This window comes from Tupaia chinensis, unplaced genomic scaffold, assembly GCF_000334495.1.
Source record: "Tupaia chinensis unplaced genomic scaffold, TupChi_1.0 Scaffold000463_1, whole genome shotgun sequence".
Classification (NCBI taxonomy): Eukaryota; Metazoa; Chordata; class Mammalia; order Scandentia; family Tupaiidae; genus Tupaia; species Tupaia belangeri.
This window is the reverse complement of record NW_006159972.1, coordinates 1,556,428-1,575,908: the sequence shown is the minus strand read 5'-3', so window position 1 is coordinate 1,575,908 and position 19,481 is coordinate 1,556,428. Positions and strand designations below refer to the sequence as shown.

The following is a 19,481-nucleotide window of genomic DNA, read 5'->3' as shown; positions in this document are numbered from 1 at the left end:
GAGAGAGAACCCTTCCCTAGTGGGGTGTAGTTACACCACAATCCTTTTCCCTCTATTTGTCCATTGTATCAGGATTTAGGACATGCATGCACACACACTTAGTGTGTTTTTTTTTTACCCTGTAGGGGTAAGGATTTGATCTGGTTCCCAATGCACAGAGCAACCGCTGTGCTACAGAGCTAGCCCAGTATTTCCATTTCTTTTAAATTCTTTATTTCTCCTATGTAAGTACCTCCTACAAATATACATTCATGGACATATAGCTATAGCTATAGTCTACTGCCTTATCTATTTCTGGTCTACAGCTATTGCCTTTTCCTGTATTACCTGTTACCATTTTGACAGTATAGTCAAAACTTAACATTTATTCATCAAGGATTATAGGGTTCAAACACAAAACATTTGTTTTAGGGGTCAGGAAGGATTTTTTAAATGCAGTTTTTATATACATAATTACTAATATTTTGCCATCCTGTACCCATGTTCTCCCCCCAATTTTGTTCTCTCTATTTATTTATTTTGCTGCCATTCCTTCCTACTTTCATCTTTAAATCATCTTAATTTTCTTTTTTTTGAGACAGGATTGCACTATGTTGTCCAAACTGGCCTCAAACTCATGATCCTCCTGCCTCAGCCTCCTTAATAGCTGGGATTACAGGTGTACACTGTACTCAGCATTCGTTTTATAATCTCTTTCTTTCATATTCCTGCTGGCATAAAACTGCCATGCTCTGGAGTCTTATTTAACTGCAGTTGTAGAAACAAAGATGTAAATGTTGCTGCAGGCCCTATTTTGGTAGAATTTGGTAGATTTTGGTAGATCGTGACTCTAGCTCCTTCTGGTTGCTAAACACTTAGAATCATACCACTGCATACAGAAACATTTGTATGTTTCACAGCACACAGTATGTTTACTTTTGATACACTGTTGTCTATTTATTTATTTTTTAGTGACCATGATTTTAAACATCCAACTCACACTGTCAAAAATAGAAAGCAGCAGTTACCAGTAACAGGTATGATTTTAACATGTTTCTTCTTTGGGTTTTCAAGACCACAGATATTTAGGTGACTGATATAGTACAAATGTATATCTACTCTCAAGTATAAAGCTGTCCCTTTGGCGCTCTTCCTGGTAAGTGCCTGAGCACCTTTTATTGATATCTAGAATCTTCCTGTTTACCCAATACACCAGCTGTATGTGCAGTACTGAGCTAAAGCCTATGAAAATCTTAATAATTAATAAATCTTAATGTCAAGTGGTTTTTATTTATCAAAAAAAATCTTGGTATTTTGAAAATTTTTTTCCAGATCCATTTACATTATGTTCAGATATAATAAATAAAGAAGCCATCAGTTTTCTAGCAACTGACAACTGTTCCAAAATGAAGTATAGATGCTCAGGTAAAAATTTTAAATTGTAGTTGTTTCATAATTTAAGCTTTATTTGATACAGTTAGCTAGAATTTATAATAGTTCTACCTATGTGGTTTCCACTTCAGTCCCCTTAGAGAAATAACTATGGAGTGTCAAAGCATTCAGATTAATACCTTATATCTGCAGCAGCTGAGCTCCCAATATTTGTTTGTATGAATCAACGGAATTAATACCTTTTAAAATTACTTTATTCTTCTCTTTTCATTACAACACCATCTATAAGTTTAACTTTACCAAGTAAAATAACTTTTTTTATATTTTCAGAGTGCCAATAAATATTAGGTTGTCAGGAAAGTCATGACATTTTTAATTTTTTTAAAGAATTATTTATTTAATTTTATTTACTCATTCACTTATTTATTTTTTTTAATTTCACCAAAGAGAGAGAGAGAGAAAGAGAGAGAGGGAAAGTGAGAAAGCAAGCCATCAGGTCTGGGACTCAAACCATGGTTGGCCATGTGGGAGTACCAGCACCTTAACCACCATGCCACCTGCTGGTCCCAATGACATATTTTTATATGTGAAAATGTGTCATGACTTTCCTGACAACCTAATAGATATGCATTCTGGATTATGCTTTACATTTTATAGGTATTAAATGTAGAACAATACCTTTTTTAAAAAATTGTTTAATTTAATTAATTTATTTGTTTAAATTTGACCAGAGAGGGACAGAGTGAGAGGGAATAAAAGAGACGGAAAGTGAGAAATCAAGCCACCAGGTCCAGGACTCAAACCATGGTCGGCCATGTGGGAGTCCAGCACCCTTAACCACCTGAGGAATACCTTTTTATTATTATTTTTAAAAATTTTGCTATAGGTTACATGCACTTACCAGAGAGAGACAGAGGTGGGAGGTGGGGGTGGGGTGTCATCTCCCAAAGGGGATGACCATGTCTCAATCCCTTCACTAACTCTCCACTTGGAATTTTGGATACACATGCACATCCACATGGTGTGTTTTTCAAGCCTCCAGGTCAGAACTTAAACTGCACAATCAGACACGTGGGATCCAGCTGCCTTAACCACCATGCCACTAGCTACCCCCCAACTTCTCTTCTTAGTATGTGCTTCTTACCATGTCACCATGCTAAAAACCTTCAGTGCTTCTATGAAACCCCCTTAATGAGCCCCTCTGCCTGACTTTAAACAATTGTGTGGAATTTTGTCCTGCTCCCACTTGGTAGACTTTACCGCACATTTTGCTGTCTTTGTCAAAAATATGTTATACCCATTCCAAACTTTACTGTTCAATTAACTACCAAATTACTGGAGAATTATTTAAAACTTCTCCCTTACCCAATAGCTCATTGTTATTAAAATCCTGAAAATTATACTTCAGAAATCTCCCCATTCTTCCTGCAAATGCCTTATTTCAAAAGCCCGTAATTTATTTTCCAGACTATTGAAGTAATCTCTCAACTCATCCTCTTGCCTTCAGTTGACCTTTCCACAAGACAAATGAAATCAAATCATTTTCCCTCTTAATAATATATTTCAGTTCCTCCCCATTATCTTGAAGAGAGTTAAAATTTCTTAGCATGGCTTTCTAAACCGTTCTTGGTCTGGTTCTTTACAAGCCTCCCCACCTCAACTTTTCTCCCACACTTCTCTCTACCCTGTATTCTGGCCACACAAGAGTACCTGTGATTCTCTAAAAACACCATTCTTTTTCACATGTCTGTACATTTGTGTCTGTTTATTGTAACTGAAATGTCCTCACCCCAGCCATCTCTCTCCCTGGCTAATTTCTACTCCTTTATGAGAAGGTCACTAATACCATCAGGCTAATGGAAAACTTTGTAATGGATGGATGCAGTTGCCATTACCTGAACCTACTGATATATCTTAACATTAAAAAAAAATGTATATAAAGTCAGCAGGTGGCATGGTGGTTTAGGTGCTGGATCCCACATGGCTGACTGTATGGTTCGAGTCCCGGACATGGAGGCCTGAAAAACACTCTGGGTGCGTGTGTGTCTAAAATCCTGAGAAGAGAATGGAGGAGAAGGGATTGTAGCATTGTCATCACCCCTGAAAGGGTGATTTCTCAGTTTCTCTCTCTCTTTCTCTTTATCTCTCTGTCTTATCTCCCTCTCTTCAGTGAGCACAAGCACCCTATAGTAAAAAAAAAAAAAAATTAAAAAATAAAAAGATGTGTCTGTTAATAATATACAATAAACAGTACACAGTACTACCTGTAAGGAATTCTAGTAAAAGTACTTAAATCTGAATCTGATCTATCATCTAGATCAAATCACCAGTTTATGGGGCATACATCAACATTTTAAAGTAGGCAGCTAGGAGGACCAGCAAATGGTGTAGCAGTTATGTTGCTGGACTCCAACATGGCCAACTGTGGTTCAAATCCCAGTCCCAGTGGCGTGAAAATCACGCCGAGTGCATGTGCATGCATGCCCAAGATTCCGGGAGGAGAATGGAGAAGGGATCATGCCATGGCCATCCCCCCTGGGGGGTGATTTCTCACTTTCCCTCTTATTGTGTGTGTCTCTCTTGCTCTCTCACTCTCTGGCAAGCACATATGCCGTAAGACAAAAACCTCTTTAAAAAAGAGAGAGAGACAACTAAGATGCAATCAGCAAAAACCCAGCCTTTGAGAAACTAAAGTACAAATGAGCTATGCCTTCAACAAGTAAATGGCAAGGAATGAAGGGAGAAGTGATATATTAAAAGCAATTCAAGGGGCCAGCAGGTGGCTTGGTGGTTAAGGGTGCTGGACTCCCACATGGCCGACTGCGGTTCAAGTCCTGGACCTGGCAGCTTTCTCTCTCTCTCACTCTATTCCTCTCTGGTCAAATTGAAATAAATAAATGAATAAAAAAATAAAGTTAAATAAAATAATTTTTAAAAAAAGCAATTCATGACACATTACAAATATAATGGTGGGCCTGGTTTGGAGCATGATTCAAACCAACTACAAAAGAAATTTTTGAAATAATGGAGAAATTTTAATGCTGATTGGACATTAGATTGTATTTGGCATTATTTTCTCAGGTGTGATAAATAGTTTTATGGTGGTTTTTGTTTGTTTGTTTGCTTGTTTTTAAACAACATTTACCTATTTATTTGTTGTGATTTTTCAAGCAACTGGATCCAGGACTCGAAACATGGGATTCCGGCACCTTAACCACCACATCACCTGTTGGTCCAGTTTTGTGTTTTTAGGAAAAAGTGTTTATCTGCTAGGAATGTGTAAGTTATTTAGAGTTCAAATGATACTTTAATGTTCATTCCAGACTTCATAATCTAGTGTATGGAGACAAAGCAGAGTATGTGGATATATAAATAAAATATAATTAGCCATGAGTTAATAATTATTGGATCCAGTGACTTGCTTTCTCACTTTCCTTCTCTCTCTCCCTCTCTCTGGTAAGTACACGTGCCCTGTGACAAATTAAAAAAAACTTTTTAATAAAAACAATAAATTATTATCAACTTATTTATTTGACTGCGGTTCAAGTCCTGGACCTGGCAGCTTTCTCTCTCTCTCACTCTATTCCTCTCTGGTCAAATTGAAATAAATAAATGAATAAAAAAATAAAGTTAAATAAAATAATTTTTAAAAAAAGCAATTCATGACACATTACAAATATAATGGTGGGCCTGGTTTGGAGCATGATTCAAACCAACTACAAAAGAAATTTTTGAAATAATGGAGAAATTTTAATGCTGATTGGACATTAGATTGTATTTGGCATTATTTTCTCAGGTGTGATAAATAGTTTTATGGTGGTTTTTGTTTGTTTGTTTGCTTGTTTTTAAACAACATTTACCTATTTATTTGTTGTGATTTTTCAAGCAACTGGATCCAGGACTCGAAACATGGGATTCCGGCACCTTAACCACCACATCACCTGTTGGTCCAGTTCTGTGTTTTTAGGAAAAAGTGTTTATCTGCTAGGAATGTGTAAGTTATTTAGAGTTCAAATGATACTTTAATGTTCATTCCAGACTTCATAATCTAGTGTATGGAGACAAAGCAGAGTATGTGGATATATAAATAAAATATAATTAGCCATGAGTTAATAATTATTGGATCCAGTGACTTGCTTTCTCACTTTCCTTCTCTCTCTCCCTCTCTCTGGTAAGTACACGTGCCCTGTGACAAATTAAAAAAAACTTTTTAATAAAAACAATAAATTATTATCAACTTATTTATTTAAAGATAAATTTAAAAATTATTGAAGTTGGGGGCCAGCCATTGCAGGGTGGTTCAGGCAACTGTATTCCGTATGACAGTATGCAGCTCGGTGGCTTGAAAAACACTCTGGGCATGTGTACGTGCATGTCCAAAATCCTGAGGAGAATGGAGGAGACCAGAGCAATAAGTGGCACATCCATATTACCCAGGGGAAACTTTCTTACTCTCCCCTCCCTGGTCCCCGTCAGCCCCTCCTCGTCTCTCTCTTGGTGAGTGCACAAGCCCTCTGGCAAATTTCTTTTAAATGATTGAAATTAGGTGAGAGATATATGGGGTTGATTATACTCTGCTCTTGCTCTTATGTGTTTGAAATTTTCCATGATAAAAGTTAAAAATAAAATAAGACAACTGGGCTTAGGGGTGTCACTTCTTTTGGATGCCTTTCTTTAATCCTAGCTCCTGCTCAGAAATTGACCAAGCTAGATGCTCTTTTTCTTTTTTCTTTTTTTTTTATTTTTGGAGAGGTTTTTGCTACAGGGCGCATGCGCTCGCCAGACAGACAGAGAGAGACATAGAGACAGAAAGCGAGAAATCACCCCCCAGGGGGGATGGTCACGCCGCAATCCCTTCTCCTCCATTCTCCTCTCGGGATCTTGGGCACGCATGCACACGTGCCCGGCGTGAGTTTTAAGCCACCGGGTCCAGGACACGAACCACGGTCGACTACGTGGGAGTCCAGCGACATAGCCATTACGCTAACTGCTGGTTCCCAGATGCTCTTTTTCTACATAGCCATAATTCTCTGCTCAAACTTCTACTCCAACTCGTATTTCATTGCACTGAACTTGTCTCTATCACATGACTTTGAGCTTCTTAAGATATTTATTATTGAGTTCCTAATTTCAATTCTGTTATTATCATATAGGTGTTTGTTTTCACCATTATTAGATATTTTGTAACATCTATACATCACTTTGATTTGTTTTCTTTTAGGTTGCATAGCAGTAGGAAAATCCCTGAATAGCCGAAATTTTAGCAAGCTCTTGCACTCTTGCCCATATCAGTGTGATCGTCACAAAGTCATTGTGGAAGCTGAAGACAGATATAAAAATGAACTAAGGAAATCACTTATCTGTAACAAAAGTAATTAATTCAGTAGATTTAAAACTGTAATTATGACTCTACTTCTGAACTATCATCTAAAATATTCAGTATATTAAGAAATAGAGGGTAAAATAATCTTGAAAAGATAATCTGTCTCTAAGCAACCAGTAATTTAAGATGTACCCAGGGAATAGACTTGTTTCTGGTGGTTTAAATAGTCTTCCTAATCCACCTAAGGATTCCCACTAGAAGAGGGAAAATGGAAATATAATACTAATGAAACTGAGGTTTTATTACTTGGATTGATACTCTGTGTATGCCAAATGTTTCCATATTTTTCAGAGATTCTCCTGACCCCACGTAGAAGACAACAACTCAGTAAAGACTCTACAATCCCTGGAGGAATAAGTGAATATATTTAATTGTTAAATAAATTAAAATTTCATGTATTCCTGTGAAAGAGAACAGCTGAATGATTGTTCTCAGGCTAATTAATGGTTCTTAGATGATAAGCTTTGGCTCTGATGCAGGTCATACTGAAGTAAAGAGACTTCCCTCCTCTCTTTTATGTTTCTTGCTCACCCACAGCTAGCCAGCTAGGAAAGGAACAGTAGGAAACTGACATGTATTAAATGCCTGCTATGTCAGGTGTTTTGTAGATTTGTTTCCTTTAGTTCTTTTTTTTTTTGGAGCAGTTTTTGCTATCAGCTGCACACACTCGCCAGAAAGACAGAGAGAGACAGAGAGATAGAAAGTGAGAAATCACCCCCCACGGGGGATGACCACGCTGCAATCCCTTCTCCTCCATTCTCCTCTCGGGATCTTGGGCACGCATGCACATGTGCCCAGCATGAGTTTAAACCAGCGGGTCTGGGACTCCAACGGCGGTCGACTACATGGGAGTTCAGCGACATAGCCATTACGCTAACTGCTGGTCCCTCCTTTAGTTCTTATAATGGAGGACCAGCAGGTGGCATGGTGGTTAAGGCAGCTGGCTTCCATGTGACCAATGGCGTGGCTTGAGTCCTGGACCTGACAGTTTTAAAAACACCCACCAGGGGGACCAGCAGATAGCATAAGGGTTATGTCACTGGACTCCCACATAGTTGATCGGTTCAAGTCCTGGACGTGGTGGCTTAAAATTCATGCTGGGTTCATGTGTGTGCATGACCAAAATCCCACAACATTGCCATTCTCCCTGGTGTGTGATTTCTCACTTTTTGTTTTTCTGGTAAGCACATGTATCCTATAGTAAAAATCTCTTAAAAAAAAAAAATCAAAATGCTCTGGCCTAGCTGGTAGTATGGTGGTTGGGGTGGCTAGATGCCCCATAACTGACTGCATGGTTTCAACCCCAGATCTAATAGCTTGAAAAACACGCTAGGTGCGTGCGTGTGTGTCCAAAATCCCAAGAGAAGAATGGAGAAGGGACTGTAGTGTGGCCAGCCTCCTAGGGAGTTCTTCCCCTCCCCCCTTGCTCCAGTAAATACACGTGCCCTATAATAAAAAATTTTTAAATCAAAATGCTCTGGGACTAGCAGATGGCATAATGGTTATGTCACTGGACTCCCACATAATTGACTGTGGTTCAAGTCTTAGACCCAGTGGTTTAAAACTCATACAGGGCGTGTATGCATGCAAGGAAGAAGGGAGGAGAAGGGATTGAAGTGTGGCCATCTTCCCAGGGAGTGATTTCTTATTTTCTGTCTGTCTCTCTCTGTCTATCCATTGAGCATACGCACCTTATAGCAACAAAAACTTCTCTTTAAAAAAAATCAACATGCTTCTTTAACAATTAATTTGTGAGAATTTTAATTTTAATGTCACAGAGACTTAAAGAACATTATCAGTTTCTTCAGTTCATATGGAGTTAATACCTAAAGGGCGAAAATAAGCACTTGAGTACTGAGAACACCTCAAGAACCACTCTGTTACTTTTTACAGAGATATCTGGACTTGGTACATCCAAGATGTTTTTTGCCATGTATATTTATTTAGCTATTTTTACTTCCAAAAGCTTGAAAGAAATTTAAAGTTTACTTTTAATATTTGGGTTTTTTTGAAGGTTAAAAGTTTTATATGCAAAATAAGTATAATAGCACTATAGAGGAGCCTACTTTTTGAAGAAACTTAGAAACTGTCAGATAAATGACTTTTTTCCTCATAGAAACATGTTGTACTTGGAAATTTTGTTCTTGACAAGAAGTTAGCATCAAATTAATAATAGATTTTTTCAACAACTTATCTTAAAAGCAAATATGTGACAACTAAAAATATTCTATAATCCTATTTACATAATAAAATCATCTGCAAAGACTCATGAAATAGGCATAATTATGACTAGACATGATACAGAGAGGGATCCTAAATACTGCTAAGTGACGTAAATACCTTACCTCTTTTTTTATGTGTTAGACTTGCTTAGCTGAAAGTAACAGTTAATTATGAATGTGGTCTGGTTTTTGAGAATTTAGAAAGGCACCTTGAGAAAGTAGAGATTCATTTAGTCATATCTCTTTCACATGCAGGCCAGGAATATTTGGTATATTACCCTTTTTTCCCTCTTGATAAAATTCTGCTTTGGATTAGGACATTCACCACTACTTATTTATTTATACTTTATGCTTAAATTTGAGCTCATTCTCTTATTTTTAAGAGAGATTTTTATAGGGCATGTGTGTTCGCCAGAGAGACAGAGAGACACAGAAAGTGAGAAATCACCCTCCCGCCTCCAAGGGGGAATGGTCATGCTCTAATCCTTAATCCTCCATTCTCCTCTCAGGATTTTGGGCACGCACGTAAATGCACCTAGCATGAGGTTTAAACTGCCGGGTCTGGGACTAGAACCGCAGTCAACTATGTGGAAACCCAGCAATATAACCATTACACCATCTGCTGGTCTCAAATTTGAGCTCATTCTTTTGAAATGGGACCATTACACTACCTAAGCATTTAAAGATCTTCCCAAGGCTCTCTTTCAGGATGGCTTGATATCTTGAGAAGTTTTGAAAAATAGAGTCCCTAGAACTGAACCCTGTTGCTCATTTTCTCCTGCTCTTTCCTAATATCCAATCAATATTAACAGGAATTTTGAAGAAACCACAGAAGGAAGCCTTGTGGTATAGAGAGCTGCTTCCTATTTCCAGGCTTCTCTGTACTCTGCTGTAGGAACCATTGAGAATTTGGGCCTGGATGTTCAGTGTGGGAGTCAAGGAAATGACAGCCACAGTGAAAAAGTCTTTGTATGAGCAGCTCCAGGACTTCAATATCCTGAGAAAGATAATAACATGTCCAGTCTTTATTATAATGAGTTCAAATCATTTTGTAAGTGAAATTGAAACCTATTTCTTAGATAATCAGTTTTCTAGTAGACCCAAAAGGAAGGAATGACCTCATTAAGTTTTTTTTAAAGAATTATTTTATTTAACTAACTTTCTCTTTCTCTCTTCTCTTCTCTTCTCCTTTTCTTCTCTTCTCTTCTCTTCTCCTTTTCTTTTCCCTCTCCTCTCCTCTCCTCTCCTCTCCTCACCTCTTCTCTTCTCTTCTCTTTCTTTTCTTTTCTTTCTTTCAATTTGACCAGAGAGGGACAGAATGAGCAAGACAGAAAGAGAAAGTGAGAAAGCAAGCCATGGAGTCCAGAACCCTTAACCACCATGCCACCTGCTGACCCCTATTATAAAGTTTTGAGACAAATTTTGCTAACTTTTTATCTCAACAAATACTTGTCAATCACCTTGTATGTATCAGACACTATGCTAGCCACTGTGGATATAGCAATGAACACAAGAGACAAAAATAACTGCCCTCATGGAGTTTACATTCTAAATAATACTGTTAAGTAATAATCAGGCATTATTTATATCAATTCCTCAGCCCTCTGCTGGTAAGATTTTCTCTTTTATTTATTCTTTCCTTTATTCACCATAGAGCATGTAAAAGTGAAGGAGAAAGGGAGAGATGAGCATTCTCTACAGTGTCTGGTCACTCAGCAATCCCTTCCTATAGTCCTTCAGCCCACTGGATCTTGAAGATTTGCACATGTGTCTCGCATGTTTTAGGAGGACCTGGCTGGGGATTCAAACTGTGGTTTCTGTGTGGGATCTGGCTTCTCTTGAGTAGTACATTACTACTGTGCTACAGAACCAGCCTTTCTCTCCTATTTTAAAAGGTCTAAACTGTGGCTCTTATTTTAGGAAAGGTGGACAAATGATTAACAATCTTGGCCTATAAGAGGGTGATCCAGCATAAACATACCTGGTCCTACCAAAGTAAATAGCAGCCTCAAGTGAAAAATACAAAAACTCCTCCTCACTGTTGTCTACCTACAGTGATGACCTGAGCAACAATGGATGAAAAAGCTTTTAAAATAATACTTATCACCAGAAAATATTTGTTTAGGGCTAGCTGTTAGCATGGTGGTTAAAGTGGGTGGAATCTCAGGACCAGCAGTTAGCATAATGGATATGTCACTGGACTCCCATGTAATTGACCGCGGTTCAAGTCCTGGACCCGGTGGCTTAAAACTCATGCTGGGTGCATGTGTGTGCGTGCCCAAGATCCCGAGAGGAGAATGGAGAAGGGACTGCAGCGTGGCCATCCCCCTGGGGGGTGATTTCTTGCTTTCTATCTCTCTGTCTCTCTGTCTTTCTGGCGAGCGCATGCGCCCTATAGCAAAAACCTCTCAAAAAAAAAAAAAAAAAGTGGTTTGAGTCTCATATGGTGGTTCAAGTCCTGGACCCAGTAGCTTGAAAAAGAAGCTGAGTAGGAGTCGGCAGGTGGTGTGGTGGATAAGGGCACTGGATTCCCCCATGGCCGACCATGGTTCAAGACTGGACCTGGTGGCTTCCTTTCTCACTTTCTCTTTCTCTCTCTGGTCAAGTTAAAAAAATAACAATAATAAATGGAATTAAATTAAAAAAAGAAAAAGTAAAAGAAAAAGAAGCTGAGTACAGGTGCACATGTGCATACTCAAAATCCTGAGAGGAGACTGGAGAAGAGATTGTGGTATGGCCATTAAAGCAGGAGATGGGGAGGGAGAGGGTGTGGAGTGTGAGGTATGATTTCTTACTTTATCTTTCTCTCTCTTCAGCGAGCATACATGCCCTAAAGCAACACTTTAAAAAGGGGGTGATTTCTCACTTGCCCTTTCCTTTCACTGTCTCCCCAGTAAGTGCATGCACTCTATGGCAAAATAAAACAAAACAAAAAAGACTCTAAAAAATTTGTTTACATATACTGTATATTCCTTCTATTATGAAAGTATTCTGGGGCCAGCAGATGGCTTGGTGAAGGCTCCACTCCTACATGGCCAACTGTGGCTTGTTTTTTCACTTTCTCTTTCTCTTTCTCTCTGGTGAGCATACATACCCTATAGCAAAAGTTTAAAAATAATAATAATAAATAAATATATATTTTTAAAAAATATCCCTGGGGTCAGCCAGCAGGTGGCATGGTGGTTGAGATGCTAGACTCCCACATGGCCAACCACAGTTCAAGTCCCAGACCTGGTGACTTGAATATCATGCCAAACACACGTGTGTGTGTGTGTGTGTGTGTGTGTGTGTGTATGCACCCAGAGTCCTGGAAGGAGAAAGGAGAAGGGATTGTAGCATGGCCATCCCCCAGGGTGGGTGACTTTTCACTTTCCTTCTTACTGTCTGTCTCCTCTCCAGCAAGTGCACATGCTCATGGCAAAAACCTTAAAAAAAAAAAAGTAAAAACTTTCTTCTCTGTTGTATAGTTTTTTTAATAACAATTTTTAAAAGAATTATTTATTTTATTTATTCATTTAATTTTATGAGAGAAAGAGAGAGAGACAAAGTAAGAAAGCAAGCCACCAGGTCCAGGACTCAAACCGTGGTCAGCCATGTAGCCATGCCCAGTTCCTTAACCACCATGCCTCCTGCTGGGCCCTCCCTATTGTACAATTTTTTAAAACCTTTAATTTTTATGAAACTTGAGTACCCTTATAGGTAGTGAACATGTTTTCTTTTTCTTTATTCATAATAGAGTGTGTGTGCATGTATGAGAGACAGAGAAGGAGATGAGCACCCTCCACAAGATCTGGTCATATTACAATTCCGTTCCTCCAGCCCATCAGATCTTGGGCACTTGTATGCAGGCCTGACATGTTTCAGGCTGACCAGGCTGGGGATTTGAACTATGAGCACCAAATGGGATCTGGCTTCTCCTGAGCACCATTCACAGAGCTGGCCTGTGAATATTTCTAAAGTGAATTTCAAAAGATCTCTATTCAAAGATTATTAATCAAACCTGATATTTAAAATAACAAGTATTGATACTCTTTTCTATTCTATGAAGTTATGGAGTCCTTTGGGAAGACTGTATCTGTAAGATAGGTAAGCTGTTTGTTAACCATCTTCATAGGGATGTTGAATTAATAACAAATGTTCATAAACTTTTGTCTCTTAAAAGATGTTGTATATAACAGAATATGTTACAATTATTGAAGAACTCAGTCTTAGCACCTAACTTAATACTAGACACTTAAGTTTTTAAAGTTGAAGTGGCTTTCCATATGATGAGTAGCCCAGGCAAGAAGTTTTCTCATTTCATAGTGCATATCCTTTGAATAAGTTAAGCACTTATTTGAGTGTCAAGAAGATCCTTCTCTTCAGTAAGTACTAATATATTCTACAATTTTTCATTAATTACAGAGAAAAGAAGAATTCGTAAAAACTTTACAGAAGAAGAAATAAATTATCTTTTCAGTGGAGTTAAGAAAATGGGGAATCACTGGAATTCAATTTTGTGGTCTTTCCCCTTTCAGCAAGGACGGATGGCTGTGGACCTTGCTCACAAATATCACAAGATGACCAAATGCCTCAAGTGTGTGCCCCCTTGATTGGAAGAAGAGTATTAGTTTTTAGTTTGGACTCTTAAAATACTCTTGAAGATACAAAATTTAAATATTATTCTAAATTCTTATGAAATGGAGAATGTGGAAATGGGGCTACCGTTGTAATTAAATACCTTTTTTGGTTCTGGAACTCATCCAATTATTACAATAACTTATAAAGAAATACATTTTGGGGGCCAGCAGGTGGCGTGGTGGTTGAGGGCGCTGGACTCTCACATGGCTGACCATGGTTCAGGTCCTGAACCTGGCAGCTTGCTTTTTCACTTTCTCTCTCTTTCACTGTCCTTCTCTGGCCAAATTAAATAAATAAATAAAGTTAAATTTAAAAAAATACATTTTCAATGTGCAGATTAGCAAGATAAAATTCTTTTATAGGATCAAACATTTGTTTAGGAATATACCTTTATCTTTCCTTAAGCCCAAAGAACATATCTTGGAGAAAAAAATTTATTAGCCTTTAAGCATTATTTGACATTATATTGCAGTGAATACTATATGAGATGTTTGGATTTTAGGGCTTTTGTTTGTTCGTTTGTTTGTTTTTAGATTTTTGTCATAGGGTGCATATGCTCACCAGAGAGCAACAGAGACAGAGGACAGTGAGAAATCACCCTGCAGTGGGGATGGCCACACCACAGTTCCTTTTCTTCTTCTCCTCCCGAGATTTTGAGCACGTACACACATGCACCCATTGTTTTTCAAGCTGCTGGGTCTGGACCTCAAACCATAGAATGAGCCATGTGGGATCCAGTGCCTTAACCATCATGCCACCAGCTGGCCCCAGATTTTAGTATTTTTACTGTGTCCCAAAAAGTACCAAAGTACCTTCCCAGAACTCAGAAAGATACAAGTTTCCTAAGCTGGTTAATTGAGGCTCCCACACACTAAATCATTGACATTTTATTAAGATGTTTCCTCTTTAAAGGCTAATTGTGCACTTGCTTTGAATACTCCTATATTCTATGGTTAAGTTCATATCTTTTTGGTGTATGTTTAGTTAACTTTTTAAAAGTGTCAGTCACTTTCTCCTCCCTCTCCCTCTTTTATTCTTCATGTGAGGGGCCCCCAGCTACTTCATGCTGTAGGAGAGTGAGTTTATGAGCTTTGTCACTGACCTCTGGACAGTAAATGTAAAATGTGTCCAATGAGAACTGTGACCATGAAAAGATGGCCCAACTGACAAAGGCAGAGCAGGGAATCAGTTGCTTTGCCAGACCCTGTGAGGCTTTATAGGCTCTACCTAAGATGTTTCTTTGTATTTCACATACCTCAGATTATATTTAATATATTTACAACTATAGATAATTATAACGCTTGGGTTTAATTTTTATTTTCAAACAGTTTCTATGCATTTTTGTTGAACCCTGCTACAAGACTTAGTTGTCCTTGTTAAATTTCATCTTGTTAAATTTAGTCTATGTTTAGTTTGTCTTCCAGTTTATTAGGCAACCTTTCCTGCTTCAGGTCAGGCATAGCCTCCTGAGTATGCTGCTACATTCCTCATCATGTCACTGATGGCACTGTGAATTGGCGGGGCCAGGGTGGGATGTTGGGGCAGGACTAGCAGCATCCTCTAGAGGTCCCTGCTCTTTGTGTATGTGTGTGTGTGTATGTGTGTGTGTGTGTGTGTGTGTTGCAATGTTTAGAACATTTTATTAAAGTACAAAATTGTTGGAAATAAATAGGCTAATAGGCCTACTAGCCTATTAGCTAATAGGCTAAATAGACAAACACAGTAAATATTTACAAAAACATTGATAACATCACTTAAGTCGCACACATGTAATGGTGCAGAAAGGTCTCAAAGTGGATCTAATGGTTGCCTGGTGAGCACGGCAGCAATATCATATGTAAGCTCTTGGGCAAATGTTCTTCCCCACTCTGGCGCAATCCTGTGTTCCCTAGGAATCTGTTTTTTGGGAGAGTTAGAGCCAGAGGCAGTCAGAGAGGACAAGTCAAGAGTTGAGATAGTCATCTAACTGGTCTACTTTTCTTCTTCCCGTTGACTCTGTCAAGGTTATATAGCACAGCGAAGGCATTTTTCTCCAGCCTCTGTGCTATCCAAAAGGATATGAGGGATAAGAGCACTTTCTCATTGCTTGAACAAAAACTCAACAAATAAAAGGCAGGGGGCCAGCAGTTAGCATAATGGCTATGTTGCTGGACTCCCACGTAGTCGACTGCGGTTCAAGTCCGGGACCCGGTGGCTTAAACTCAAGCCGGGCGCGTGTGCGTGCATGCCCAGGATCCCGAGAGGAGAATGGAGGAGAAGGGATTGAGGCGTGGCCATCCCCCGGGGGGTGATTTCTTGCTTTCTGTCTCTCTGTCTGTCTGGCTGGCGAGCGCACATGCCCTATAGCAAAAACCTCTCAAAAACAAAACAAAAATAAAAGGCAGAGTGAAGAGTATTTGCACTGGAACTATATAAAGATCTATCTAATGAAAATTACCTACATAAAACTAAGATAAAATAATTAATCATGCTCTGTCTCAAATGTAATGAAAGTAGGAAAGGAGGCGGTGACATTTAAAAATCACAGCACTGCAGTTCTAGTTTAATGAATAGCCAATATTACAAACCATTGTTGAAGTGACTACATAACTATCTCTAGAGTCCAAAACTCAAAACCAGATTTTAAAGACAAAAGAAAACAGGGGCTGACAGGTGACGTGATGGTTAGAGGCGCTGGATTCCCATATGGTCAACTGTGGTTTAAGTCCCAGACCTGGTGGCGTGCTTACTTTCTATCCCTTTCTCTTACCAAATTAAAAAGTAATAACAAATGGAATTAAGTAAATAAATAACTCTTTTTAAAAAAAGACGAAAACAGACTCAAAACAAAGACAAGACAGAGAGAAATCAATGCTCATGAAATAGTTACTTTTAGATAGTGTCATAAAAAGCAGGAGGATATTTGGGTTCTACTCACTTCACCTTGATGGTTCTGTATTTAAAAATACCTCCCCCAAACTAAACTCACAGGGGAGGAAATTAAGAGCTTCAGGTAACTTTAAAACCAGTCTTGGGCTCAATAAGACTACTATTTAAGAAAACCACTTCACATTTAAAACAGATCATCTTCATCCAACTCCTCGAGGTTACTTTACAGGGTTCTTTGACCATCCAGATTTAGCCGAAGGAGATACAGCTGAGTCCAGGTAGAAGTGCTCACTCTCCCTCTTGGATTTCTTGCTTGTGATTGCTTTAGAAGCAATTTTCTCAAAACGAGAGCCAGAATCATCAGAAGTGGATGGTTTCCTTTTGTGACAATTCTTGGTTTTGGCAGGTTCAGGTTTTTGAGAGGCATCAGACTTCAAGGTGGGATCTCTTTTGCTTCCTTTGGAGCAGCCTTTTTGGTACCAGTAGTAGAGGTAGAAGATGGACCTTTTGCTTTCTTCTTCACCGTCACATTCTTTTTAGAAATTGGGTTTATATCTTCAGTTTCAGCAGGGAAATCAGTAGCAGGAGGGCTTGAAGAAACAGGTACACTCTCCTTAGCACCATCAGCTTCAAGGTCCAGTACTGACACGGCACTTTTCTGTGACTTTGATTCTTTGGTAATATGCTTTTGGGAAGTTTTGGTCTTAGGTGGACTAGCATCTGATGGGACAAAATCTTCATCTTGAGTGTTTTCATCAAAATCTGAGAAATCATCATCTGAATCCAAATCCACTGTGGATTTGGTTTTTGCTGCTGCTCCTTATGGCTGTTTCTGGTCCCTGCTCATCATTAGCCTCCTCTGGGCCTGCTCTTTAACAAGCCTCAGTGTCAACACCCAGCCTACAGTTCTGAGGTGAATTATCAAATGCCCTGTTGAAATCATCATTTGCTATGTCTGCAGTATCCTCCTACCTGGTATTCCTACAAAAAAGAAAGATACTATGTAAATCTGGTGCCTTTTCTTTTTTCAACTGGTCACATTAAGCAATTTCAGTTAGTGCTCATTAAACTCACTGGTGTGTAGTTTTTCAACTCCGTCTTCTGTCCTGTGAAAATTCAGACACTGCCTGCCCTTTCATGATGTTCCACAATTTTCCCGTTCTTCCCAGGGTTTCAGAGGTGTAACTCACAGTGAGTTTATTACTTCCATTGTCTTGCTTAAAACTTACATTCAGCTTGGCAGATGATATGCCCATTTGTTTGTAGCCGTTAATTCATGGTGCAAAATTTTTGGCAGAGCCAGAATCACAATCATGCTTTCCTGAAACCCACTCAGATGAATATGGGTTTTCTGTCATATCTCACCTTCTTGTGATACTTAGAAATGCCTTGTAGGGACCAACAGTTGGTGTAATGGCTATGGCGCTGGACTCCCATGTAGTCGACTGTGGTTCAAATCTCGGGCCCTGTGATTTAAACTCACGCTGGGCGCGTGTGCGTGTGTGCCCAAGATCCTGAGAGGAGAATGGAAGAGGGATTGTGGTGTGGCCATCCCCCTGGGGGGTGATTTCTCACTCTCTGTCTCTCTGGTGAGCACATGAGCCCTATAGCAAAAAACCTCTCCAAAATAAATAAATAAATAAATAAATAATGCCTTATAAAGTTAGCCTGCTTCTGTAGAGAACAGTGAGAGATCTCAGGTAGAGGCCTCACCTAAAATTCGGCTTAATAGGTGGAATGTATTTTTTTTCTTTCTTTCTTTTCTTTTCTAAGGTTTTTGCCATAGGGCATGTGTACTTGTCAGAGAGATGGGGCAGGCGATGGGGTGAGGGGGGGAGTTGTTGGGTCCAGGACTTGAATTGCAATCGACCATGTAGAAGTCCAGTGCGTTAACCACTATACCAACAATGTAGTTTTTTCTTCCCTCTTATTCCAAGACTGCATCTCCCTTTTCTCCTCTGCTCCTTCCTCTTTCATATCTCCTTTTCTCCATTTTCCCCCTTTGCTTTTTCTTTTCACCTGGAAGAAAGGAAATCAAAGCTGCCTATTTGGAGCCAGTCAGGAGGGGACTGGTTAAGGAGGCTGGAGTCCATGTGGCCTGATCTCACATGGCTCAAGGTGGAAGTCCTAGACTGGGTGGCTTGAAAAACACCTGAGTCCATGTGCTTTTCTGCCCCAAATCACAACATGAGACTGGAGAAGAGATTGCTGATTGCCCCTTCCTAAGAGCACACTCACCCTTGAACAATAAAAAAAAAACGTTCCCTGTTCTGATGTCATACACTGGTTCCTGGGAAATATCATTTAAAAAACCCTGCTAATGGAGAAAAGTGCATTGTTCATGGAACTAAAGATCACTTCCTCACAGTCTTAACAGGGTTTATGAAAGAGGAAGTGAAAAGCAGAATGTTATGAGGATTTGGGGGTCCTTTAAGATTTTTTTTTTAACGTTTTGTCATAGGGCGCATGTATTTCACAGGAGAGAGACAGATGGTGACAGTGGGAAAGTGAGAAATCACCCCCATAGAGGGATGGCCAAGCTGCAATCTCTTCTACTCTTGGGATTTGGGGAACTCACCCACACAAGCCCGGTGTGCCTGTCGACCATGGGGAGTCCAGCACCGTAATCACCAACCACCGTGCCACCTGTTGTCCCCAAAGGCTGTCTTTCAATGCACAGCTTGATTAGGATTAGGCCCAATTCACTGCATAATAGTTTAAGACTGGTAAGATTGGATGCTATTTTTAGTACTGGGTCATTGGGCAGGTTTCTTAAACTTCCTGAGCATCAGGTTCTTTGTCTGTAAAAGGGCTAGGTAAGATTCGGTGAAATACTGTGTGGCGCGGTCCGCGTCCGTCTCATCCCAAAGCCTGGGCTTTCCCGGTGGGTGCAGCGGGACTGCAGTACCAACAGCACTGCAAGAACAGCAGGCGAGGCACGGTTCGAGGCTGGCTCCCGGGACGCTGCGCTGCGCCACTCGGCCGCCAGAGGCCGCCGGCGCGCCCTCGATCCGGGC

At 39.5% G+C, this 19,481-nt stretch overlaps 1 protein-coding gene across 1 annotated transcript in view; it reads left to right on the top strand.

Annotated features, from left to right (window-relative positions):
- TERB1 (telomere repeat binding bouquet formation protein 1) overlaps window positions 1-13,714 on the top strand; it is a 50,241-nt gene extending 36,527 nt beyond the window's left edge. Inside the window, exons 15-19 of the mRNA XM_006155566.1 lie at window positions 952-1,016; window positions 1,312-1,404; window positions 6,593-6,742; window positions 7,046-7,111; window positions 13,381-13,714. Coding sequence (XP_006155628.1) covers window positions 952-1,016; window positions 1,312-1,404; window positions 6,593-6,742; window positions 7,046-7,111; window positions 13,381-13,568 — 562 coding nt within the window. The 3' untranslated portion in view covers window positions 13,569-13,714. The remainder of the gene's footprint in view (window positions 1-951; window positions 1,017-1,311; window positions 1,405-6,592; window positions 6,743-7,045; window positions 7,112-13,380) is intronic.
- Window positions 13,715-19,481: the final 5,767 nt, after the last annotated feature.